We start from the raw sequence: 27,385 nt of genomic DNA, 5'->3' as shown, positions 1-27,385 counted from the left end.
TGGGAGTGGAGGGGCTGAGCCCTTGGGCAGAGTCTGGAAGGCCTCGCCCGTCTCAGGTAGGGCGGCTTCGTCCCCGCAGAGGGCGCCTCCCCACCCTGCCGGCTGAGGTCCGGGCACCGGGCAGCCGGTTCGTCCGGGCTAGGCGGTCCGGCACCGAAGTCGCCTGCGGAACAGCCGCGACCCCTCCGGCGTCCGCGCTTCCCGGGGCGAGGAGCCCCTCCCTCCCCGCCAGGTCCGCGGAAGCCGCCGCCTCCCTCTCTTGCCGGGCTGCTGGGTCGTGGCTGACCCGTCGCCGTTGGGAAGGACAGAGAGGGAAGCGGGGGAACTCATTTTCAGGATGGCGAACCCCAGGGAGGAGGCGGCAGCGGGGGAGGTGCGGGGCCCCGGGCCGGCCCTCTCCCCCGAGCCGCCCTGCGCTCCGACACCCAGCCCGGGGAGGCCGGGCGCGCGGGGCGCGTGCGTGTGCAGGGTGCGCGCGTGTGCGCGGGGTGGGTGTCCAGGACGCCACCACCGCAGGGCTCCGCAGCGAGCGCGGCGCCTCCCCTCGCTCCCACCCCTCGGGTGGTCGGCTGGGCTTTGGTCCCAGCCAGCTCCGTCTCCCTCCGCCCGGGGGTTCGGGACCCGCGCTCGTCTGGCCCTGGAGCGGCTGTCGGAGCCCCGCGAGCAGGTGAGGGCGGGCGCGCGGCGTGGCGGGGGGAGGGGCGCGGGCCCGGGATGCGCGGGGAGGAGGCCGGCCAGGGGGCGGCGGAGCAGGAAAGGGCGTGCTCCCCCGGGCCGCGGGCGGGAGCAGCCAGGTCCGCAGCATTGTTACCTGAAGCCGCGCCCCGCCCCGCCCTCCGCCCACCCGCGCCGCCCTGCCCCCTGCGCCCGGAGCCCGGGCCTGCAGTGACCGCGAGGAGACGGCGGCTGCGCGGGAGCGGGGAGCGCGGCGCGACGGTGAGCGGGGAGCGCGCGGCCCGGTCCGCAGCGGGGAGGCGGCGGGGTCCGCGTCCGGCTCCTCCTCGTCCGCGCGTTCTCCGCATCCCACCTGGTGACTTTGGCCCGGGAGGACTGTGGGGAGCGTGCGGGGCGGGGGGCTGAGCTCTGTGTCCTAGCTGGGCTGCGTCGTCCTGGTCGGCGGGGACTGCGGGAGCCCGCCCGGGACGCGCCGCCTGAGCTCTGGTTCGCCGGCCGCCGGCCGCGACCTCCCCCTGCGGCGGCGGGTGCGGGGCTGGCGGGGACCTGGCCGGGCGCCGCGTCCCGAGGTCCTGCTGCTCCGGACCGGACACCCTCGCCCGGGAAGTTGGGACCCTTGGTGGCGCCCGCGCTGGCACCAGCGAAGGAGGGAGCGGGCGAGCTGCGGGCTCCCTTCAGCCTCGGCCGGGGCCGGGTTACCAGACTGCGGTCCCCGCCTCACCCCCTGACCCGGCTGGGAAGGCCGGCCGCCTCCCCCGTGCGTTTCTCTGGCGGCCTCGTGGGGCCCGGTGGGGTCTCGGCGGAGGTCCGGGAGCGGCCGCAGCCCCGCTGTCCGCGAGCCCCGCTTCTGCCCCCTCGCCAGCTGGGCATCCCGCCCTGGGTGTCCGCCCGGAGCGCAGGCGAGGCCCGGGGACCCCCCGGTGGGCGGAGCCGGCCTCTGCGGGGGAGCGCCGGGCGCCTGGGGAGGGGGGCGGCGGGCCGAGCCGAGGGCCAGTGGGTCCCCAGCCGCGGTCCCGCGCGGGCCGCCCGCCGGCGCCGCCTCTCCGCGCCCGGGCCTGGCGTCGGTGCCCAGATAAGGTCGTCCCGGACCGCCCCTGGCGGCCCGGGCGCTGCGGCGGGATCTCCGGCTCCGGGCGAGGCGCGGCGAGAGGCGGTGGAGCCGGGGGCGTTCGGGTGAGTGGCCGGAACGCCGTGCGGGGTCCGGGGTGGGGGGCGAGCCGAGACTTCGGCGGCGGAAACGACCGTGTCCTCCGTGATTTGCCAGAAATCGGGGTCCCTCCCCCACCCTCCGGGGCCGACCGGAGCTGGTCAGTGTCCAGACCTCCGCCTGGACACAGAGCCCCGGGGACTTGAGCCTCCGCGGCCCCAGGGCGTCCTCCTGGCGGGGCGCAGAGCCTCCCGCTGCCCCCTCCTCCCCGAGGGCATTCCTTGACACCTAGTGCTTTATTCTTTATTTTTTTATTTTTATTTTTGCCTCCCTTTTTCTTGCTCTGGGACTGAGGGGAGAAGCTGCGAATGCACATCGGGAAGCAGACGTCTCCCGGGCGCTGGGCCGCTGCCTGCCAGTGTTTACGGGGCGACAGATTAAACACGCCGTCTGGAGTGCCAGGTTGTCCGCGCGGTTCCACTGTGCGCGCACCGACATCCTGCGCGCGGCGATCGGGGAAGGCTGGGGAGAAGGACGAGGCTTCTCTGAAGCAGTTGGTGGAATGAGAGCCGAAATGAAAGATCTTTGCGTTCTCCTTCCCCCCCCTCCCTGCGCTCTGCCTATCTCCCCACACCTGACTTGCTCAGCCTCCATAGCCCTGGACCAGCCCCTCCTGCCCTCCTTCCCCATCTGTGGCACAAGTCAGGAACCAAGGGGAACGCATTTCTGGCACCCATATTACTATTGACTATTGTTGGGTCCCCACACCCTTGGGACTGTCTCTTCTTCACCGGGGGAAGCCTCTGTGCTCTCTTTTCCTCTCTCCCCCTTCCACATCCCTTCAAGAGAATGGAATTCAGGGGTGTTTCTGACACCAGAAGCATAGCGGTGCCAGCTTTTCCATAAGAGTAGATCACAAGACCCCGCAGAGCTTCTGGTTGCTATTGCTTCTTGGCCTTTGGGTAGTTAAGATTGTGTATACTTTTTTGCTTACCAGTTAAATACCTAAGGCTTACTTCAGGATGCATGCCTTCTTGAAATTTCACAAAGTTAAAAGAGCTACAGTCCCCAGAGCCACAACCTCCATCTGAGCCTCATGCACTTAAGCCCATCTTTGCTGGGCTGTGGGGAGCACTCAGGGGACAAGTTTTGTCTTCAGAGCCTCCCTCCACCAGCTTAGCATTTGTCAACCTCAGCAGCCAGGCTCCCTCTTCCACCAGGGCCCCAGCCCCCAGCGGAGATGCTAAATACAAGGCTGTCTCTTGTGTGTTCTGGGGAGATGGATGGGACAGTTGATGGCCTCTCAGACAGACCAGGGTTGATCCCATTGTCCCTGTTGGCAATTGTCAGCTGTGAGAAACAGGCAGCAAGTGTCATCTGCTGAGTTGTGGAATGACCTATGTTCTCCCAGTGTACCTGAGGGTTCGGTAGCACCTCAACTGTGGCAATATCATGGTGAATTAAATGTTCTTTGGTTGTGCTCTATGTTAATATCTCACAGAGAATGCTATTTGCATGCTCTTTTTTTCTACCACCTCTTTGACATTGGCAACCTTGCCCAAGGGATGGGCTATGCTATTGAAGCAACAGTGGTAAAAGCATTAGCACCATAGCTAATCATTGCCTGTGAACTGACTTATTAGGAGCTTTGGGGGGCTAGAATGCCTGTATGTCACTCAGGGAAAAATTAACCAGACAACTTACCAGGGACAGTGTGATATATTTCCCCTTGCTTCATAAACGTTTTAAAATAACATTCTTTTAAAAGATGAGGCGGCAGTGTTTAGAATCGCGCCAACACATAACTAACACAGGTCACATTTTACTTTGGCAAGCTTTTATCTGGTACTTCCCCTGTGAAGCATAGCACTCAAAAAAGGTTTCCATCCTTTCAGACTTTGATGTTAGAAGATAGTAATACTGAACAGCATCTTAAAAACTAATAAGTTAGGGGCCGGGAGTTTGGCCTAGTGGTAGAGTGCTTGCCTAGCATGTACGAAGACCCAGGTTCGATTCCTCGGTACCACGTACATAGAAAAAAAGCCGGAAGTGGTGCTGAGGCTCAAGTGGTAGAGTGCTAAGCCTTGAGAAAGTCCAAGGACAGTGCTCAGGCCCTGAACCCAAGCCCAGGACTGGCAAAAAAAAAAAAAAAAAAACTAATAAGTTAATTTTGGTATTACTGAGGTTTGAACTCAGGCCCTTGAGCTTGCTTGGCTTGATCGTCTATGGCTCAACCACTTGAGCCATATCTCCAACCAACCCTTTTGTTGGTTGTTTTTGAAATAGAATCTTGTACTCAGGCAGTACTGGGTTATTGCTTTCTAATGTGAAGCTTTGGGGGGGGGGCATAGACACTTTTGTTTGTTTGTTTGCTTGCTTGAAGTGTTGGGATTGGAATCCAGGGGCTTGCACAATCTTGGCTATAACCTAGCTGTACTCCTATCACCATTCTTAATGGAAAGTAGGAGGCTTGGATGTTGGTCAGTGGTAGAGTTCTTGTCCAGTGTGAATGAGGCCCTGGGTTTGATCCTCAGCACTGAAAAAAAAATGGAATTAGAAGTGAATTGGAGAATTAGCAACTCTTGTATACATGAGCTATTTTATGTACAGAAATATTTTAAAATATGTAATAATAAACTGCCAAAATTACCTGTACAGTCTTGAAAAAAGAAGAGTTGAAATATAACTATAAACTGTAATTGACAGTGAGTCATTGGCTTTAGAGATGCCAACTATGAAAGCAACCTAGTTATGCCCCTAATGATAATTATGAAAACTCCTTCTAAAAGCCAGTTGCAGTTCAAATGAGCTGTAAGTCAGTGTGGATACATATTTTGAATTTTACCCATTTAGGAGTGATAGCTGCTCTACACTATGTATGTACTTCAAGTCTCTAAACTGAATTCTTCAAATGGTTAAAAACAGTATGTAAACTCTAAGAGTTGGGAAATATCTTATTTTTACTCATATCTAAGTAGTTTTCAAAGCCTATGTTTTCAGGGCCTGAGGGAATAACTCAATGGTAGAATGCATGCTTGGCATATAGAAAGCCTGGGTTTAATCCCCAGTACCAAAGTAAATACCTTAAATATTTAATGTTTTGTAAAAATTTACATTCCTAGAGATAATTGAATATATATTTTAAAAAAGGACAGACCTGCCAAACTACAACCCTTTATAGCAGAAAGTATAACTGGTAAGTGTATATTTCTAGCATCCAGGGGTAACTTAGCAGTTTATCTATACACCCTTATAACTTTTATCTATAAAAAGGAAATGCATGAAGGGAGGAGTAGATGGCAGCTTGGGGAGACTGTTTGAAAGGAAAACTAAGCAAGATGCACTGGACACATAAATAGACATAATAAAGTTGTAACTCTCTTGTACAACCATTTGAAAATAAAAATGTTTTGTTTTTGCCAGTTCTGGGCGCTTAAACTTAGAGTCAAACCCAGAGCTTCATGCATGCTCTATACTAGGCCACGTTCCCAGCTCCCCAAAAATAACTTTTTTAAAATAGAAAAGGACCACAAAGACAGTGCCTATGAAAATAAAAGGATATAATGTATATGCAAGCAATTATTAGTAACAGCTAACTTCTTACCAAGAATCTTGGTAAGGACTGTGCTTATATTAGCTTATCTATTATACAAAGCAATGGAATGCATGTATGGTAATTTTGAACATCAACATGCTGAAATGAATTTATATAGCCTACAAGTTGTGCTGGTAGGTGAATTCTGAGGAAAAGGAAAAGTGATCTGTTTCTAGGCTTTTCCATTTCACTCCCAAGGTAATACTTCCTTCTATATATGGCCATAGGTAAAGCCTGTCATTATATTTGAGTGATATCAGATATCAGACAATTTACTTTTGCATAATCCAGTATTATTTCACACACTATATCTATAGGTCCGGCCTCTAACAATAATAACTGTAAAAGAATAATTATACCTGGAAGTCCTGTGTAAAATACAGTCCTCTTTTCACACTCCCACCTTGTCATTACTGAGTCCATTTGTTCATCCCTCACTGCTAACTGTCCTGGGATTGAAAGAAATGTAACTGTTTTAACCCAATTTTGCATCACGTCAGTAATAACTCAAAGCCAAAAACAAACATTTAAAGGCTCATAAAGATATAAGCCACCAAGAGAAGCATGTGCATGGTGTGGATAAGGGGCAGACGTGTGGCAGGCCTGATAGAGGAAGCCGGTCCTTGTATGTCACAGAAGCAGAAGGGGTGGGTGACAGGCTCTCATGGGTTCTAAAGAGTGTGGTTTATCTAGACTCCAAGGAGGCAATTTATCCTCCAAATTTTTCCAGATGCCGGGAGGTCACATGGCCACGTGACTGCTGTCGAATGCTGGACAGAAAAGTGTTGTTTAGACTTGACACCTGTCATCTCCATGCCTGGCCTTCTTTTCTGAATTTTGAAGGAAGCCATATCACCGTAGGGAACAGGAACATGCGGATTGATGACCCTGACTTCGGGGAAATTAGCTAGGCTGCTTGTCAGTCATCTCCAAATGCCCCGCCTGTTGTACACGAGGTGGAAGATGCCTTTTGACCCAGTGCTTGCGAGGAGACATGTCCAGACTGGAAGAAGGCAGGGTCACTAAACACCTAATGCTTCAGTAATTTGGGCTGTTTCCATGGGGCCAGATATCCATTGCCTAAAAGAGAATCAACCAGTTGGTGAACAAATAGTTTATTCATACAATGAGCAATACTTGCTGAACCTATAGTGAGCTCTCAGTAAATACATGCCTTATTGATTAATGGAAGGTTTCCAAATTAGATTTATTAGTGCTCTTTGGGCAGAGTTTCCTGGTTAATAAAAGTATTGGTTGCTTTTCATACCGTTTGGGATATCCCCCTCTGCTGGGAGAGGGGGGGGAATGAAAAGGAGGGGGGCTGGCTTTCAATGGGGCAAAGCCAGTATAAAAACGTCTGTCTGTCCTGACCCTGAACTCATTCTGTCTTGGCAGGTTTGGAAGATGACAAGCAGGATGGTTGTCTTCTTTTCTGGCAGCCGACTCATGGGCAAAGAAATATAACAGGAGTTTGATGTTTGTGTCTGCTTCCCCAAGGTCAAGGAATTACCTCCTTAGAAGGCAACAGTACTATGCATGTTATGAATTGTGTCTCCCTGGCCAGCGATAAAGAAAATGGGACTGTTGCCACAGCAGCTGGGTTCATGATCGGGCAGACGGAACCCCCGGCGTCTCCTCCACCTCCTCCTCCACCCCCTCTGCCATGCCCACCATCAGGGGAAAGCTTTTCACCCTCCCCACCTCCTCCCCTGCCCCCTCCACTCCCTGGAGGGCCTCCTGTCCCCCCTCCACCTCCTCCACCAGGATTACCCCCAACTTCTCACATGAATGGCTACAGCACCCTGGGTAAGAAGAAGCGCATGAGGAGTTTTTTCTGGAAAACCATCCCAGAGGAACAAGTGCGAGGCAAGACCAACATCTGGACGTTGGCGGCCAGGCAACAGCACCACTACCAGATTGATACGAAGACCATTGAGGAGCTGTTCGGCCAGCAGGAGGACACCGCCAAGTCTTCCCTCCCCAGGAGAGGGGGGTCATTTTATTCCTCCTTCAGAGACGCCCGGGAAGAGGTGAGGGCGAAACCTGCATGCACGTTATGTGTTGGAGCTGTGGGTAGAGATATTCCGAACGATTCCTAGACATCACTAAGAAATAATACAGTGTAAGCGAGTGTGCCCTGAAAATGACAGAAAGGGCCTCCTATGATGAGTCGGAGCTGAATAGTAAGAAGCATAGGGTGTGTGCTTACGAATCCTCCCCATGTCCCAGTGGACTGTGACTTCATGCAGAGAATACGCTAGTGGGGGGCCATTGGTCTCTGGCCTCTGAGCACTGCCAGGCCAGAGCACAGCTGCTCTGGTTTTCCCCCAGGGAGATCTGCTACAGTTCAGGGTTGTTAGTTTCCTCTGAACTCAGCTAGCCTGATGAACCAGAGCTGTCCCACATCAAATACTGTTTAAGTTATAGCAATACTAGATATCCTTAGGGTTTTATCCTTATTTTTCCATTTCAATGTGCCTTTAGGTTTTGCACGTCGATTTTGAGATGGCCTTCATTCTTCCAATATCTGGATGAAGTTGTGGCCTTTGGAAAGAAAGTGCTCCACAGAGCCAAAGCATAAAACTCTTTGATAAGACGCATATTTCCAGTGAACACATATTTGAGCAAGAAAAAAGCTATTAAAGTATAAGAAGTTAACTGAAAACATAACCCCAGATTGCCAGGGGATCAAAAATTACACGTCAGAACTCAGTATAGAAGCACAACGGCAAAATTTAAAACCTTTGCTTGCTAAGAGAAAAAAGTACAAATCTGGAATAAAAAGAAGTGAATGCTGGGAAGAGAAAGGGAGGGAGGGGAAAGAGAAAGGGAGAAGAGGGAGGAGAGAGTACAACTTAAATTCTCGATTTTTTTGATCTGTTGTAAAGGAAAATAGGTCAGTGATGGAGCTGCCTAGATAAGAGAGGGCAGGGCCCTAGTATGAAGTATTCTTTCTGTGCGTTACTCAGTTCTTGAGCCAACAGTTTTGACCTCTTTTCTGTTTCTGGCTTGGGAACATGTAACTCCTTCTACTAGTTCATTTGGGGGCCCTTTTAAAGCTGGAGTAGAATACCCTGTTGAAATCATTGAGAGTCTATTATGAAATGTGGAAAGTCTGGGGTTAGGATTGTTTGAGTGTCAAATAATTGGAGAAGGAAATCATCAGGAGAGACCATGAAGCCTTCAATGCAGAACACAGGCTTTTCCTGTCTCTTCCTTTTATGCAAAGACCTTTTATATGGTCAAGTATCTTCCAATATTGAGTGAAGCAAGAGGTCATTTCCTTAGTACCTTGGCCTTTGCCCCAGCTTCCAACAGAAGTTCTTTATTGTACATTAGGTCATGTCTCACCATTGTCTCCTGAAGTTAGGATTGGATGGATGTATATGGAAAAGAGGCTTGTGTACTGGGGAAGTATAGAAAAGGGGTAGCTCAGTATGCCTGGGACGCTACAGCTGAGAGCAGGTGGTGTTCTCTGGGAATAGGAAGAAAGGCAAGGTGCTTTCTTAAGAGTTAGGGAAAAGTTAAGAACTACCATCAGAGGGGGAAAATGGCCTATATCGACCCCATGCCTTCAGTAGATTTCTTTTTTAACTACTTTTGTTGTTGTTTCCTCTTTTCCACCTTTCCTTTTCCTTTCTTAGCACCCAGGGCCTTGAGAATACTAAGGAAACCACACTACCACTGAGCTACATCCCTAGCACTAAAATAATTCAAATTGTAAAATACAAAACTTACCATTTTTAAGTACTTGAAGCACCACTCACTTAAGTGCATCCACATTTTGGGGCAACCATCACTACCATCTGTCTCCAGAACTTTTTCATATTGCATGAGTGAAACTCTGTGTCTCCTAAACAATAATCCTATTTCCCCACCATTCAGGCCTTTCTACCTTCTGTCTCTACCTTCTGTCTCTCGTAATCTGAGTATTCTAGCTATTTAAGTGGATCATACAAGATTTGTCTTTTTTGTGACTGGTTCATTTCTCGTCATTTGATATCAGCAAGGTTCATCTGGGTTGTAGCACGGGCCCAAATTTAAAGCCAATAATGTTTTGTTGTATGTCTCTACCTTGTTTTATTTATCTATTTATCCATCCATCCATTTATCCATCCATCCATCTATCCAAAAGGCTCCACTGCGTTACCTACACTGTTGGTGAATAATGCTGCTGTGAATATGAGTGTGCAGAGGGCTGGGAATGTGGCTTAGTGGCGGAGTGCTTGTCTAGCATGCATAAAGCCCTGGGTTTGATTCTTCAGTACCACGTACATAAGAAAAGGCAGTGGTGGTGCTGTGGCTCAAGTGGTAGAGTGCTAACCTTAAGCAAAAGAAACTCAGGGACAGTGCCCAGGCCCATGACAGGCAAAGAAGAAAAAGAAAAGAAAAGAAAACGAGTGTGCAGAGACCTTTATTTTTGACACTTGTAGATCTTATCCTGAGAGATAACATATAAGGAAGAAAACAGAAACCCACATGACTGAGTATCTCCAGTATTCTAACCTTTCTGCTCTTCCATATGTGTAAATAAAGTAGTTAGATTGATCCATTTCAGTTCATGTGAAGTATCATTGTCACCTAAGAATTATTTTCAAGTTTTTATAGTGTATTCAATATTGCTACAAATATTAAATACACTTTTTAATAGAAGAATGTGGTAATATCCCATTTTCTTTTCTCAATTTTTTTCTGGTAAAGAAATTATAACTTAGCAGAATTATAGTCTGATAAAGATCAGCAATAAATCGTCCAACTCAGCCTGCAGTAAGTGGAGTCCAGGGTTGAAAGCAATAGTCCTCACACTCTGCCCAGGTGAACTGGAGAATAGCAAGTTCCACACACAGCCTGTGAGTCTGAACACAGGGCCCAGCCTATCACGGCCCAAGCTATAACTCTGGAGGTTCAGAGGTGCAGGAAATCTGGTTATGTCCCCAATCATGTATCACCTCCCACAGAAATGGCCTTTTCTGACTGACTTACACTTTAAAGGATTAGTAAAGCATTATCAGTAAGTTCCATTATACTTCAGAGGGAGAATGTGTTGGAGAATGGGGAAGATTCGAGTGAGAATGGCTGAATTTAGAACAAGATTCAAAGTAGTAAGTTAAAGTTGTTCATGGGGAGAGAAGACTATGAAACAGTGCTATCCTTGTATGTTCGTTACCTAAAAATTAACTTGAGATTACAGATGGGATGGTGCACAGTAATTAAGCATAGGAGATAACACAGATCCATACTGGAGATCATAAGAAAAGGCGGCAGCTCAGGCTCTGTTTTCAGAATTCACCAGTGTCCACCCCCTGAAGTTTTAAACTCCGGAGGTTAGAGATGCCCCTCTGTCCCCCATACTAGTGTGGGGCCTGTGTCTGCCTCTACATTTAACAGCTCGTAAGGGTAGAGATATATGGCAGCCATTTTGTGTCCCTCCAAAGAAATTAAAGGTAAATGAGCAAGGCAGGACTGAGCAAAGGAAGCAAAGCAATCATCTTGTGTAGTTGTCAGTTGGAATTTGTGGGGGGGGGAGAGCGAGAAGAGGGAAGAGAGAATATATTGAAACACAGGTGGTCATTTGCTGTGATACGCTGTTGACCAAGTAGGAAACAATGGAATTTCTACCTGGAAAAAAGAAGACAGGAGAGAGACGGGAAGAGAGGAGGGAAGATGCCTTCTTGCACCAAATTTTAGATAATAATGTTTTATTCTCCCACACTAATTCAGGGACCATTCTTTCTAAAATATTGTTAGGATCCCTGTGTGTACTGAAATTGAGTCATGTTCATAATCTAGAACTTAACTAAACAGTGTATTTGAGTTCTGGGTTTTTTTTTTTAATGCCTTAGCTGGAGGTTTCTTGGGTGTTTTCCTCCCTAAAATGAAGGGAGGAACAATTTCCAACTGATAGTCAGCCAAAAGTATTAAAAATGAAAAATCATCGAAGACAGAAAACTAAGTCTTTACTAGATGAAAGAGGCAGCCTCTTTCAACTTTGCTTTTCAAAACTAGAATAAGCTGGGCACTGGTGGCTCATGCCTGTAATCCTAGCTACTGAAGAGGTTGAGATCTAAGAATCACAGTTCAAAACCAGCCCAGGCAATAAACTACTTATGAAATGCCAGAAGTGGTGCTGTGGCTCAGATGGTAGAGCACAGAGGGACCTGCTCAAGGACAGAGTTAGGCCCTGAATTCAATCCTTAGGACTAGCAAAAACTAGAATGAGATTGAAATTGCCACCATTTAGCATTATCTGAGTAGGTAAGGAGAATAATGAGAATACTGAAATGAAAGTGGCTTAAAAAAGGCTCTTCTGACTCCAGGACATTGTGCTAAGTAAAATACAAGGAACGAAGTATGAGTATGCTTGAAGGAGATGCTTCATGTCTTCCAAAGTCAGACACACAGGAAGTACTGTGTAGCCCTCAGCCGCTGGAACTTGAACACAGGGACTGGTACTATCACTTGGCTTTAGTTCTGTTCAAGGCTGGCACTCTACCACTTGAGCCATACTTTTACTTCTGGCTTTTTGGTGCTTAACTGGAGATAAGAATCTCATGGACTGTCCTGCCTGGGCTGGCTTCAAACCACAATCCTTAGATCTCAACCTCCTGATTAACTAGGATTACAGCATCCAGCCTAGGAGTTCATGGTTAGTCAGTTTTGCAAAATGGGAAAGGACTGGAAATGGATGATGGTGATGGTTGCACAACCATGTGGATACACAATGCCACTGATTTGTGCACTTGAGAAATATAAATGTTATGTATAGTTTACCACAATTAAGAGATGTTTCTTCCTCTGGTAAAGGATGTAGGAGGCAGATTTTGTAATGGATTGATGCTGGCAAAAACAGCAAGAAATTGTGTAGCTGGGGGAATGGCTCAGTGTCTCCAACAGGGAAAGGGGGAGAGGGGAGGAGAGGTAAGGAGGGAGGGAGGGAGGGAGGGAAAGAGAGATAATAGAAATAGGGAAAGGGAGAGAGACAAGCTCACTTGGAGATTTTAGCAAGAGGTAGGGTATAGGTATTCACATTCCAAATACTCACTTAATGGCTCAGAGGACATGAAAACAACCTGGTGGTGACACTTATCTAGCAAGGTACCCTTCACATCCAGTAGGAAATCCTTGAAATAAGTAGAATGCCTGACCTTCCCTTCCCTTACATTTTGTCTCCCAGTACAAACGCTTTGTAGAAGCGCTGGCTAAGTCTGTGGTGTGTTTCCTGTCTAGGCTGGCTGCACTGACTCTAGTGGCTGGGGTCCTGCCTAGTGTAGCCTCACAAGACCAGCAGAGTAGATTCCAGGTGGACTGAAGCTGATCAGGGCGGGGTAACCCTGCACACTCACTGGGGACAGATCAACTTCTCTGACTTAGCTTGTGCTGCCCACAGACCCCAAGGGAACCCACAGCACACACAGGGCCTCACTGTGGAGTGACCAGCTCAGAGGCAGCCAGCAGTGGGTGAGATAAGCTCATTTACACATGCAGTGATAACCCTCTTTGAAAGTTTAACAAACACTTTTATAATAGGGCTTGGAGGGATTTAATTTGATAAGGGAGGAGAGAGAGACTTGTAAGGCTCTTGGGAAATCTGAGGGTGAATGGGCCCTGGGAGCTTATCCTCTGTCTCATGTTCCCTGGTTGGGTGAAGAGCTAGGTTTTTGTTGTCTGTCACCGCTAGTCCAGGTTTTTCCTTAGGAACTAGTGACAGGTGATTGACCAGGTTCTGCAACACAGCTTGGGTTGTGGGGACACCTTCTGCAGGCCCGCGGCTGCTCTGGGGACTCAAACTTGGGTCTGATGAGAACACTGTTTGCACTAGCATCCCCACACCAGAGAGCTGGGCCAGGCACTGTGGATGACACTTTTCTGCAGATCTGCCCCATTCCTGGTGAAACTTCTCAATGGGAGAAGGGACTCTTGTGTCTCCGTGGGAGGCCCACAGAGACTAAAATTCACAGGAACCTGAGGGAAGAGGAATCTGGGAGAGCCAGGTTGGACTTTCTGTTCTAATACTAATTTGGGGAAAGTTTTTTTCCCCTCACTTTTCTAGGAGATGTACAGAGCCAGCGCTGGGGTTGTAAATAGGATGAGGACTGGGCAGAAGGTAGCAATTCAGTGGGAGAAATATAATACAGGTTCTCTCCCTAGTCTAGGCAGAAATGCAAAGTAAGTTTCTTAGATGTGTATATAACTATATCACTATACATGTTCATACATACAGCTTGTTAGGTTATGAATTATAATGAATGCATAGTTTTCTGCCCTAATGAACTGAGATTCCTCTTTGTGATGTGAGCTTTCCTGCTTACAGGGTGTTATGTTTGACAGGTTTTGTTCTCAGCCTGTCTTCCCTCCTTTCCTCCCCTCCTACCACACTGAACTTGAACTGCTATGTCTGGGTAGGATTCCAACAAGGGAAGCTGCCCTTTTAGCTTGGAAGGTTGTTTTATGGCTGGCAGGTGATTGTGTTAACGTGAAATAAACTCCTAGGTTAGTAAATAATGTGATTGTTTAAGATTAGCCTTCAAAAGAAGGCAACCCTACGCTTGTAAAAATTTAACCTTATGGCCAGGAAGTGACATTAAAGTTGGCTAACAGGCTTGCTGTTGCTTATAAACTTAGAAGCAGCCCCAGAGATCAGGAATTTAGTCTGAAACTTGATTCTCTTTTGTTCACAGTGAAACACATACATTTGGAGAGGAAGAGGTTGTAACAACATCCCTGATTTAACTAGTCTCTCTTTACCAGAAAAACAAGTGAAAAAAAATTGCAGTCGTTTTAGGTTATTCTTCCTCCATGAATTCTGCATATTTACTTCCTGAGACAGAAATAGCTTTTGTATTTCACAGCCCCAAGCAAGTTCTAATTTCTAGTTTGATAAAAATCTTCCCCAAGTTATTAATTTTGAGCAGTGAAAACCTGTTGCAAACTGACTGTGGGATCACATGTCTGTAATCCAAGCTTCTTGGGAAGTGGAGGCAGGAGGATGGAGAGATTGAGGCCAGTCCCAGCAAAGTCATTAAGACTGTCTCAAAAACCAAATGAAAACAGAAGTGTCACTCAGTCCCTGGGTTCTATCCCCTGTAGTGCGACACCAGTAAGCCATACAGCCCAGGGTTTTGACTGCATTAGAAGAGCGATATCATCAAATTTCATTGTTGAAAAATGCCTATTTTATAAGACACACCTGATTCCAGAGATGTTAAAATGTGAAAAGAAACTACTTGTCTCAGATTTTGTGAACCATATATGGTATGAGAATTTTTCTTTTTAAATTGAATAAATGTAGAACATTCTATTTCCTTTGTTGGTTGTGGGGCTTCAACTCAGCGCCTGGGCACTGTCCTTGAGCTCTTTTGCTCAAGGCTAGCATTCTACTATTATGAGCCACATTTTCTGGTGTTTAATTGGAGATGAGTCTCATGGACTTCCTGTGTGGTCTGGCTCTGAACTGTGATCCTCAGATCTCAGCCTCCTGAGTAGTTAGGATTACAGGCATGAGCCACCGTGCCTGGTGGTACTTGGATTTGAACCCAAGGCCTCACATTTGCTTGGCAAGATGCTCTACTACTTGAGCCACATATCTAGCTATCCCTTTGGTAGTTTTTAATTTTCTTCTTTCCTCCATAGTTTCTTATTTTCACTTTAATGATCTTATGTGTCTCTCTAGATTACCATCTTGGATGCAAAGCGGAGCATGAACACTGGGATATTTCTTAAGCAGTTTAAGAAGTAAGATTTTTCACATATCTGAAACTTCCATCATAAATCCTCACTAGCAGCCTGAAAGTCTGTGGGTGTGACCAAGCTGAAGTTCAAATTCTAATGTGAATGGTATTCCTCACACTTTCAGATCCTTCCTACATGTGTGGCTTGATGAGTCCACAGATGTCTTTGCTATGAAAGCAGAATGCATTGGTCAAAGTGAAGGAGAATTACCATTCTCCTTCTCAGGGAAGTTCTAGATTGATCTTTCACCATGGAGGTTGGACTATGCTGTTGAATTCACAAGGACTGGGCTCCACAGGAATCTGGGGAAGCCAAAGAGAGTTTCTCTTCTTCCAGGGATACCCCAGGATGGCCTTCTAGATGAAGGGCCTCCCAGTGATTCCCCATCAGTGGGGCTGTTGTAGGCCTTCCTGTCTGGGAGGAAAAGAGGGAGGAGATTTGTTTCAATTTCCACTGGCTGTTTCCCTGTCAGCACTCCAACAACCATGAAACAGAACCTGATTTGCTATGTTTTCCAGGTCTCCTCAGTCCATTGTAGAAGATATTCATCAAGGAAAGAGTGAACATTATGGATCAGAGACACTTCGAGAATTTCTTAAGCTTTTGCCTGAGGCAGAGGAGGTAAGGTTGGATGTTAGGAGTGGTAAAAGAAGCTACATGTTCTCAGAGAGTCAGAACATGAGAACTCTCAGAGAAAAGGGCACTGTCCTAAAGGGCACTGTCCTTGTTTGGATGACCCATAGAAATGGCCAGACTTACCCAGTTAGAGTCTTGATTTAGATCAAGCCGTAGTTCAACTGAGTGAACTTTAGTTTCCTCACTGTAAAGGAAGGAAAATGACTTACCTCATCAGGTTGTCAGGATGACAGGCACTGCCTGAGCACCCAGTGTGGTACCTGGCACGTGGGAATGCAATAAACTTGAGTTTTCCATCCTCAAAGGTTGACCTTTGCCTAGGGTGAACCTGGGTTATTTTATACATAGACTTTCCTTAAAAACAACAACAACAACAAAAAACCTATTGAAATAGAATAGGGAAGGGGGGAAAATAAGATGAGGGGCAGGGGTTGGGGGAGGGAAATGGGGACCAAACATGAGAAAGGGTATCAATGTTTGTGAAGTAATGCACCTTCTATCTGATGAATATAATGTAACCCTTCTATTAATTACAACAAAAAAATAAAAGACTAGTTTCGTATAAAGATGCTCTAAAATAAGGAGTAGTGAATGAAATAGTAATATGTGGTATACACATAATTGACTGAAGGGGGGAAATTGCATGAGAGTAAAAAAGTACCACAAGATAAAAGTATTTGCTTCGCTTGGACTGAATTAACTGAATCATTGAATGGTTTCTTACTTGATAGGAAAAATAAGAATAACAATTTTAAAGCATTGTCAATTTGATTATTGGCACATATGTTTACAAATAAACTGTGGTGTTATCAGCTTCCTGTGAAAATGTGTATAATCTTCTGGGAATCAATTCCTTAATTTTAAATACAGCTATGCTTTCAAAAAAAAGAATAACAATTTTATAAAACCTTTCAAATTTGTATTATTATGCTTTGCTTATGAAGAAAAATTGAGTAAGAAATTGCATTAACATACATGCTTATGAATGCAAATGAAATAAAACAATATAGAATTTTCTGAAGATTTTACTCTGAGTAAAAATCAGAGAGACTTGTGTATGTCTGTTGGTACTGGACGTGGAACTTGGGACCTTGTGCGTTCACTTGGCTTTTTCTGCTCGAGGCTGGTGCTCTACCATTTAGGCTACCACTTCACTTTCAAAAGAGACTTTTTAGAAGTAAAAGGGGATGTGACTCTCTGGTAGATCACTTGCTAAGCATATGTGAGACCCTGGATTGATCCCCAAAATTGAAAAAGGAGCAAGAGAGAGGAGAAAAGTAAGGATAGATGGGACTGGGGTTTTTTTTGTTGTTGTTTCTGTTTTGTTTGTGTTGGTTTTTGTTTTCCATAAATCATCCCTTTCACAAATACTGCTGGCTCCACCATCTCTCTTTTTCCCAGATACCATTTGTGGAACTTGTTGACTTTAATTAGTGCTAAATTCACAATATGTGAGATATTAGTTGTTAGCTCCACACTGTAGATCTGTGTGTGTATCTGGTTACAGAAGGCACTCTTTCTACTTCAGGTCTTCTGCTTGCAAATTAAGTGTAATTTATCTAGGCCTACATTAATTACTTACATTTGTTCATGTAAGTGAAGGGTCTTAAAAGAAAAGTACAGTCAATCATAATTTACCCTGGATTTTACAAACACAGCAGTCCTTAACCTTTCTATTTTTATAGCTTTCAAGTTCCAAAATTGTTGTGAGGAGGAAGGGTAAGATTTAATTAATTTGAATTTTAAAATGATACATTTGCCTTCAGCTGGGAATGTGGTGCAGTAGCCGAGCACATGCCTAGCCTGTGTGAGGCACTGGAGGTGATCCCTCCTCTTCCCGACTAAGAAAAGAAAAAGGAAAAAAAAAAAAAGATTTATTGCTTTGGAAATTGTATTCCTACTTGGGCCTTTTCCCCGGCTTCCTGCAGCGTGCTCTGCAGAGCCCCAACAGATTGACCTTACTGTGTTCTTGAGTGAACATCGAGATCACACGACAGTGCAGCCGTGCGTGTGAAAGTGCTCTGAACGCCTGGATGTGTAAGTAGATGGGAGTCAGGTGGGAAGGAGGCTGCCAGCTGCATATCACCAGGACGTGGGAGACTGAATATGATTTTTTTAACTGTGTGCACGCACGGGTCCTTGGGCTGGAACTCAGGGCCTTGGTGCTGTCCCTTAGTCTTTTTGCTCAAGGCTAATGCTCTACCATGTGAGCCACGTCTCCACTTCTGGCTTTTTTTCTTTGGTAGTTAATTATGGATTAGAGTCCCAAAGGCTCTTCTGCCCAGGCTAGCTTTGAACCTCCATCCTCTGATCATAGCCTCTTGAGTAGTTAGGATTACGGGCAGCACGAGCCACCAGTGCCTGGCCAGAGTATGATTTTCTTAAATATTGCCATCCCTCGTTTAACATTCAGAAATGCTTAGAAAAATGCCAGGGAGTTTTTTCAAATCCTCATATTTAAAAAAAATTATTTCTGGATGTGTGTGGGAAATGGTTGGAAATGAACCGTGTTCAAAGTCGTGTGAGGAGGACCTATCTGAGCACTGCCTGAGTGCCTGAGGCTCCCTCCCAATGGACAGCTGACTGCGGTGAGGCCCTGGGGTGGACTCCACATGTGTAGTAAGCAGGCCAGAGATATCCTCTCATCCTCCTGCTGCTGCAGCTCCATCTCAGCCTAAGAGTCTAGCCAGCTGGGCCACACTCATCCTTGTTTACATTACTGATTGGCTTTGGCTCACCACTCCCTCCACCCTCAACTGGGAGCTTCCCTCTGCAGAAACACCCAGAAAGGCCCAGGACACCCCTCCCTGACCAGGGACGCCATCAGGCATTTGTATGACCACAGAGGTCTCAGGGAAAGCCAGAACCTCAACCCTTTAAATACAAGTAGGTTTGTGGCCTTTGGTGCCACCTGGATTGAAGCCTGACTCGAGTCTCTGGGCCTGAGGATGGAGGCAGAGGATGGGGCTAGGGAGGAAGCTGAGCCAAGAGACAGAGGCCTAGGAATGTGTCAGAAATATGCTAATAAATGCACACAATATAAGGGTGTGTGTAACCATATGGTCTTAAGCATGTGATGAAATATCCTGTGCTAAATTTTAGCTCCAAAGGGACTATATATTTACTGGAGCCCTCTTGATCCAAGCCCTGGACAGAAAATGAAATGAAGTGATAATATTCATCCATCCCAACTATGATTATTGTGTGTGCGTATTTATGTATTTTTAGTTAATCCTTACAGGAATATCATGAGCTAGTCCTCATTTTATAAATGAGAGTGTGCTCCTCACAGGTTAGATGGTGTCTCATGATCCCTGGGCCATAAAGCAGGGGTGGACTTGAACCCTGATCCCTCTGACCCTGGAGCAGTCTTTCCACTTCTCTCTGTTACCTTCTTTGGAGGCAGGAAGGGCAAAGGTTGTCAAAACTGTACCTCCCACAGTGGGGCTTCCTACCTTTTCTTCACCTCAGCTATCACAAAGGCTGGGTGTGAGTGTCACTTGAACAATACCCTAACCTTATCAGCACGCTGAAAAAGATAAGCGGAAACAAGTGCTTTTCTCTCTGGCCTCCTCAGCTGACCAGCAGCCAAAGCCAACGTCCTTGATTTGCTATCAGGGGTTTGTGGCCCTTCACCACAAAGCTTGTATCTGGTATGTTTGTTCATCTTTCTTTCACCTCCTTCCCTCTAGAGGAAGAAGGTAGCCCCCAACAGGGAGGGAAGCTGGAGAGAAGCCAGGCCTGGTCTGCCCTTCCTCTGCTCTGTGCTGCTGGGATCAGCCAGTGTCCTAGGGAGAGAATTGGAAAGGACTTCCATTCTTCTGGAAGCATCTGAGTTGTCTCTTCACCAGCCTTTTATCGTTCTCTTTGGTTTGGTTTGGCTCGGTTTTAGTGTTGGGAATTTGCTGCCCCTGTTCTACCACCAATCCGCATGTTGAGCCCCTCAGCTTTTTCTTACTCTGCTGCTGCTAAGAGAGAATGACAGGGCTGAGTGTCCTCTGTTGCCTGGATGTGTTTGTGGGAAATTCTGCCTGCCCCTCCAAGGCCATTGGGGGCGGAATTGGGCAGGATGAAGGAGGACCAGCTGGTGGGAGATGAGCGAGGTTCAAGAGAGCATGCTCCTGCCAATAACTCAGGAACCGGACACAGCAGGGATTCTAATGAGAGTCTTTTGCCTTGGCCAGCAAAATTATGTCTAACAGTGCTTAATAAATGCTTTTTGATAATGATGACGAGAATGAATAATAATTGCAGGGTTCATTCACTTCTCTTTTGTACTTCCCTACCTGTGGGAAGGCAGGGAGCCTCTTAATGAGCATAAATCCCATTTTAAATGGAATGAAGAACTGTCTCCATAGCATTTAAATGAAATGTGCTGTTTCCATCAGCATTCTCTTGAGATATAGAAGTGTTTTGGCCTTTTACAGCAGTGGAGATGACTCATAGCTGCATTGCACTTTAGCACATGTTTAATGTTTCTATTAAAGTGTTTCTACTAACCAAGTTTACTTAGCAGGACCTGTTCCTCATGTGTTAGACGGATTCTGTGCTGTTATTTCCAGAGGCTTTATACACCCTACACACAGGTCTTTCAGAGAGTCCAACCTCTTTCTGCCCCTGCCCATATATAGTGAATTGTTCCCCGCTCTGCTGCAGAGAATCAGAATGCATCCTGGCCTACGTCAGGCACACGTAGGCTTCTTAGCTAAGCCCTAAGTGTTCAAAACTTCACAAGGATAAAAAATGGGAAGGCTGAAAATGGGAAATTCCCTTTAGTTCTGCAGGTTGGGTCAATACAGTTTATAAATGGAGATTTTATACCTTTAATTTTTTTTTTAAAAAAAAGAAGTTTAACTCTGTTGTAGAACATGCATGGGGCCTCTAGTCTGTCCCAGAACCACAGCAAAATAAAGAAAGGAAAAAAACGTTGGGCTTCAGTGGCTCACCCCAATCCTTAACTATTCAGGAAGCTACAGTCTAAGGATTGCAGTTCAAAGCCAGCCTGGGTAGGAAAGTCTATGAGACTCATCTCCAGTTAAATCATCAAAATGCTAGACATGGAACTGTGGCTCAAGTAGTAGCGTGCCAGCCTTGAGCCAAAAAAAAAAAAAAAAAAAGCTAATTTGTTGGTAGATCTTTGAATATACGCATTTCAAGTTTTTTTTAAATTTCAATTTTCTATGTTCCCAGGGACTTAAAATCACATTATTAATCACATTGTTAATGGCAGTGAGAGGAAGAGAATAAGCTTTATATGGAATAGTGGGGCTGGGCTATGGCTTGGTGATAAGGTTCATGTTTAGCATGTACAAGAAAGGGTCTGGTCCATCTCCACTACACACCAACAAATGTCCTTTTTCTACATTGTTATGTAGGATATAAAACTGGGACACAGAAAGAAGTTCTGTGTTAGGACTTACCCTGTCTATGTATTTATTTAGTCAGAATACCTGAAATAATTACTTTTTTCCATTTAACGACTTAGAGTCCTGTTTCAGTGAGTTTTCCTCCTTTACTTTTTCTCCCAGAGAGCAAACAGCAAGCTCATGTTGAGAGGATTATTTGACAGAAAGTTTCTATCCTTAGAACCAGCTGATCCCTCTTCAGTGCCTTCCTTAGGTAACCAGACAAGAGGATCCGCCCCCCCCCCCCAACACTGAGGCCGGTCTGGGATGTGTAGTGAGACCCTGTCTCCAAAGAGCAAAGCAAAACCAACCCAGAGCCGAATGAGTTCAGGAGCAGAGTGCTTTTATGGCATGTTCAAGGCTTTGGCTTCATCCCAACCCTTCAAAAACAATAAAAATGCAAAGTGAGAGGCTGGGAGTTTGGCCTAGTGATAGAATGCTTGCCTAGCATGCACAAAGACCTGGGTTCGAGTTCCTGGTACCACATACATAGAAAAAAGCCGAAAGTAGTGCTGAGGCTCAAGAGGTAGAGCTCTAGCCTTGAGAAAGTCCAAGGACAATGCTCAGGCCCTGAGCTCAAGCCCAGGACTGGCAAAAAAAAAAAAAGCAAAGTGAAAGCCGGACATTGGTGGCTTTCACCTCTAATCCTCGCTACTCAGGAGGCTGAGAGATCTGAAGATTGAGGTTTGAAGCAGGCCCAAGCTGAAAGGTCCTCCTGAGACTTGTCTTCAGTTAACCACTCAAAAACCAAAAGTGGCACTGTGGCTCAAGTAGTAGCGTGCTAACCTTGAGCACAAAGAGGCTCAAGGACAGCACCTAGGCCCCGAATTCAAGCCCCATAGCTGACCCCCCCAAAATTTTTTTAAAGCAAAGTGAACTGGGCACTGGTGGCTCACACCTATAATCCTAACTACTCAGGAGGCTGAGATCCAAGGACCTTGGTTCAAAGCCAAAGCAGGCAGGAAAGTCCATAAGACTCATCTCCAATTAACCACCCAAACGCCAGAAGTGGGGCCCTACCTTACGTGGTAGAGCACTAGCTTCAAAATACAAAAGCCCAGAGACAGTGCCCAGACCCTGAGTTTCAAACCCAGGACCAGCAAAAAAAATAAATAAATAAAAGCAAAAATACTAGACATGACATTTCCTACTAACTTTTATTAAGTTGGATTTAATGAGATCCTGTTTTCTAGCAGAATTCTAAGATGAAATTTAAAATAATCAAATAATTCTTAGGGTTTTTTTTTTTTTTCTTCTTCTTCTCCTCTGTCCCCGCTTCCCATCTGTCTTTTAGGTAAAGAAGTTAAAGTCGTTTAGTGGTGATGTGTCCAAGCTGTCGCTGGCCGACTCCTTTCTTCACTACCTAATTCAGGTGCCAAAGTAAGGCCACACTCGCTGACTGTTGCCCTTTGTGAAGTAAGACTTGAAGTTGACATTGAGTTCACAGTTTTACTTTTTATTTCTAGCTATTCACTTCGAATCGAAGCCATGGTGCTAAAGAAGGAATTTTTACCTTCTTGTTCTTCTCTATACACAGATATAGCCATTTTAAGAACTGCTACAAAAGGTAAGCAAATGAATGGTCTTCCATATAGTTTGTTTTTTATTTTTAAATATACACATGTATACACCACATATATGTTTATTTGTTTACTTAATTTTAGTGGTGCTGGGATTTGAACTGAAGGCCTCCTGTTTCCTAGGCTGTCACTCTACCACTTGAGCCACATTCTCAGCCCAGCTTTTTGCTTGTAATTCTAGAGATGAATTCTAGAGAACTTTTCTGCCAGGGCTGACTTTGAATCACAATTCACTCTCAATCCCCCAAGTAGCTGGGATTCTAGGCGTGCATCACTGGTGCCTGCCTATATCCAGTTTTTCTTTTTTTAAAAAATTTCAGTTGGAATTAGAAATGGAAGGAGATCTCATTTCTAAGATGCTCTAAAAAAGTAAATGAGATATTAGTATGGATTCATTTAAAGGTATTTTCATTTGCTCGCTCTTTCTTTCTTTCAGTCATGGGACTTGAACTCTGGGCCTGGGCACTGTCCCTGAGCTCTTCAGCTCAAGGCTACCACCCTACTCCTTGAGCTATATAGCCACTTTCAATTTCCTGGTGATTAATTGGAGCTACAAGTCTCATGGACTTTAGTGTTTAGGCTGCCTTTGAACTCAGTCCTCGAGTCTGAGCCTCCTGAGTAGCCAGGATCACAGGCGTGAGCCATCGTGCCTGGCTCATTTGCTTTTTTTTCCCCCTAGTAAATGTTAACTTGTCTATTCCTAGTTGGTTTTCCTGTTTAGCTGCTCTGGCCTGTGCTGAGATAAAAGTCTACCCTCAACCCACCATGCATCATTTCTTAATTTTAGAAAGGATACTAGGCTTCTAGTTCCCATACTGAGGCATGGCAGCAACTTTAGAAGGTAGTTCTTCTTCTCCCTGTAGTGATGGAGGAACATGTTTTCATATTGAGCAATACAAATTTGTAGGCATGGGGAAAACTTTTCTTATCTGAGTAACCTTCCCAAACTGGCCTTCTTAGATAACCAAGTATAGGCACTGATCCAAATAAAGTGTTTTGAAAATAATCATCAGACATACTGGAGAAAACTAAATATCACAGATGATATATATATATACTGTAATATATGATATATATACTATAATTTTCATAATCAAGTTTTCTCTTTAGCCTCTCAAATATATTACATTTTTCAGTTGCTTCTTTATATAAATGTATGAGATTTGTTATTAATAAAGAACTATTTGCCAGTGTATTGCCGTAATAAATTAGTTCCTTTTTATAGCCTTCAAATCAATCCAGAGTAAATACTCTACTTTGAATAAAATGGAAAGCCAGTCTGAGAGCTGGGGGTGGGATTGGCACTTTGCATGGTATTTACATGTCATTCAGCCTGTTTAATTTTTTTAATCTTTCCATAACCCTATGGCTAAACAAAGTGCTGCTTGCTCTTAGTTTTTGTATTGCATAAACACATTCAAAGAGGCTAGTGGATAAACAGGGGAAAAAATAGAGAAATAATTGCTGGAAGAAAAACAGTTAATTCCTATACCACATTGTTCTGCTTTTCCTCAGACTTGTATGTGTGTGTGTGTGTGAGAGAGAGAGAGAGAGAGAGAGAGAGAGAGAGAGAGAGAGAGAGAGAGAGAGAGAGAGAGAGAGAGAGAGAGAAGGGGGGAGAGAGAGAGAGAGAGCATATATAGCTATATATGCATGCCCAGTACTGGAGCTTGAACCCAAAATCTTGGACTCCTGCTTGATTTGCTTATGGCTAGAACTCTACCATTTGAGCCACACTTCCACTTCTGACTTTTTGCTTATTAATTGCAGATAAATGATTTGTCTGCCCAGCCTGGCTTCAAACAGTGATTCTCAAATCATAGTCTCGAGTAGCTAGGATTACAAATGTGAGCTACTGGTGCCTAGCTTTCCTCAGGCTTTTTGTTTGTTTGTTTTGCTAGGCTTTGAGCTCAGGGCCTGAGCACTGCCCTTGGGCTTTCTCAAGGCTAGAACAGCACCATGTCTAGCTTTTTCTATGAATGTGGTACCAGGAATCAAACGCAGGTCTTCATGCATGCTAGGCAAACACTCTACCTCTAGGCCAAACTCCTGGCCCCACCTCAGGCTTTGTATAGTTTCTACTATTTGAAAATTTTTCTTACTGAACTGTTTTGTGATATTTGACAGTCCTACTCACATCTTTGATCCCCAGCTCAACACTATGACTTAGAATGTCAGTGATATGTATGTGTGTTAGAAGGCTTCTCTTAGGCACTGTTGTATGTTTTTTCTGACAGAGCTCATGTCATGTGAGGAGCTCCATTCAATATTACACTTGGTGCTCCAGGCTGGGAATATCATGAATGCTGTGAGTAAAATCCACACACGATTCAGCCGTTATGCTTGAAGCTTTGCTGTATGTCTAAAGTCATAAAACTTTCCTTTTCTTGCTTTATCTTCTTTAGGGAGGGTATGCTGGCAATGCAGTAGGATTTAAACTATCTTCTTTGCTCAAATTGGCAGACACAAAAGCAAACAAACCTGGGATGAATCTTCTGCATTTTGTTGCACAGGTAGGAGGAAACAATTAATACAGAAAAAATATGTGAAAATGCCCATTGGAGAGAGTTAAGATTGTCCCAGGCGTGAGATGATGTCTGCGTTAGAAAAGGACACGACAGGTTCTAAGAAGATCCTGTTTTCATATCCTCTATTTGCAGATCCCCAGGTAGGCTGTGGGATGCAGAGAGGGCAAGTGAGGCAGAGGCTGTGAAGCCCGTCAAGAAGGAGTTAGTTATAAGAGATGCAGAATTTGGATTCCATGTTTGTGTTGGGGAGCCAACAGGAGTTTGCATACAGCATAATGACATGATGGGGTTTGAATGAGGGTAGAAAAATAAGGCAAGTAGAGGCTGGTTTAGAGTGGAATAAGAAGGAGAAAGAGAGTTCCTCTTGGTGGCAGTTGTCTGTCTGGTGAGAGTTGGAGAAGGGCATGACCCCAGGGACAGAAAGAAGATTGGATGGTGAGTGAATCACTTCTCCTGTGAGATGGATAGATGTGATGTCCACTTACATATAAAGAGTGTTTAGGTCCTTTGAGAGCCACATTAGAGTAGCTTGCTGCTTGTATAGGGTTTGGAGTCTACCCATGCTTTCTTTTTATGAGTCCCTCGGTCTTACACATGCAAAGCACTTGCTCTGCCCCTGAACTGCATCTCAAGTTTATTGCTTCTTATTTTGACAGGGAATTTTTAACACCAGAATAGGTTGGTGTAAAGGGTGATTGTCTCTTTGAACTTAAATGACCTCAACGAATTGCTCATTAATTGCTATTATTACTAATTATTTGCTTTCCCTTCTTGGGATCACCTGTTTTCACACCAGTGACCGACATCTTTGGCATGAGAAGGAAAACTGCTTACATGCATAACTGTACTTCCTAACACACATTACTTAAGACCCTCTGTTTCTTCTTTATACCAGTACTGAGGCTTGAACTTGGGATCTTGGACTCTTGCTTGGCTTTTTCATTCAAGGCTAGTACTCTGCCACTTTTACCTGGGCTATCTTTGAACTATAATCTTCAGATGTCAGCCTCCTGAGTAGCTAGTATTATGGATGTGAGCCACTGGTGACCAGCTTCTCAATTTCTTTATCTAATTATGAAATAGGGATAACTTACCTCCAAATTAGGTAGTTGAAAGAGCTGGAGGGGACACTTCCATAAAGGACCTAGCTGAGGTTTAGCCTCTGGTACATTTCCTATAAATAGCACCTGCTGTCTGACTGTGTGACTGTATTCATTTTTTTTTTTTGCCAGTTCTGGGCTTGTGCTCAGGGCCTGAGCACTGTCCTTGGACTTTCTCAAGGCTAGAGCTCTACCACTTGAGCCTCAGCACCACTTCTGGCTTTTTTCTATGTATGTGGTACCAAGGAATCGAACCCAGGTCTTCGTGCATGCTAGGCAAGCACTCTACCACTAGGCCAAACTCCAGGCCCCAGTGTGACTGTATTCTTTAGATGATAAAGGGCCATGCTTAACTCAGTATTTGATAGATTGTGGTTTTTCTGTGTGAGGATTGAACTTGGGGCTTTGCATGTGTTGGATGTGCCCTCTAGTACTGAGCCAGCCCCCAGGACCTGATTGAAAAGTTCATCTTTCCAGGTTTTAAAAGAAAAATCTGTGCTTCCTATCCAGCCTACCCACTTTTTGGCAGACTGCATTCCATTCTGTGTGTCCAGCTGACTCTGGGTAATTTGCCCCTGCATGGGGAAGGAAGCTTCCAGAGTCAGCAGTAGCTCCTTTCCCATCTGCCTTCCTCTCACCTCCCAGGAGATACCTTCTGATTAAACTCAATTTGCAAACTGGTTTTACAGCAGAGAGTATCTTACTCTTTTAAAAACACACTCAGAGGTGTGGGTGGTATTTAAGCAGGATATATTGGATTCTCTTAGAAACAATAGGACTGCTAAGTTGCCACCTCCTCCATTGAGTTGCTATGCACACGAGTTGTATTTCATGGAAGATTAATTGCTGTGGGAAGCTAACTGTGTCTATGAGTTGGGGTTTTCTGGTAAATGTGAGGCTAGCAGGGTTCCTGTCTCAGGGAATTGCTATAAATATAGCAAGCTACAAAAAGATGCAAGAAGTTGAAGGCTTCTTTAATCCGGAAGAAAA

At 45.5% G+C, this 27,385-nt stretch overlaps 1 protein-coding gene across 2 annotated transcripts in view; it reads left to right on the top strand.

Moving 5' to 3' along the window:
• The first annotated feature begins 858 nt into the window (after positions 1-858).
• Fhdc1 (FH2 domain containing 1) overlaps positions 859-27,385 on the top strand; it is a 42,803-nt gene continuing 16,276 nt past the window's right edge. Inside the window, exons 1-8 of one of the 2 annotated variants that reach the window (XM_090356850.1) lie at positions 859-936; positions 6,813-7,447; positions 15,088-15,149; positions 15,665-15,767; positions 22,482-22,567; positions 22,654-22,754; positions 25,005-25,075; positions 25,173-25,280. In XM_090356850.1, coding sequence (XP_090212976.1) covers positions 6,950-7,447; positions 15,088-15,149; positions 15,665-15,767; positions 22,482-22,567; positions 22,654-22,754; positions 25,005-25,075; positions 25,173-25,280 — 1,029 coding nt within the window. In that variant the 5' untranslated portion in view covers positions 859-936; positions 6,813-6,949. Of the gene's footprint in view, positions 937-1,769; positions 1,849-6,812; positions 7,448-15,087; positions 15,150-15,664; positions 15,768-22,481; positions 22,568-22,653; positions 22,755-25,004; positions 25,076-25,172; positions 25,281-27,385 lie in introns of those variants that run through there. The other variant, XM_090356851.1, reaches the window with a different exon arrangement.

This window comes from Megascapheus bottae, chromosome 23 (genome assembly GCF_031878675.1).
Source record: "Megascapheus bottae isolate mThoBot1 chromosome 23, mThoBot2.hap1, whole genome shotgun sequence".
In the NCBI taxonomy this organism is placed as follows: Eukaryota; Metazoa; Chordata; class Mammalia; order Rodentia; family Geomyidae; genus Megascapheus; species Megascapheus bottae.
This window is presented reverse-complemented; position numbering and strand designations above follow the sequence as displayed.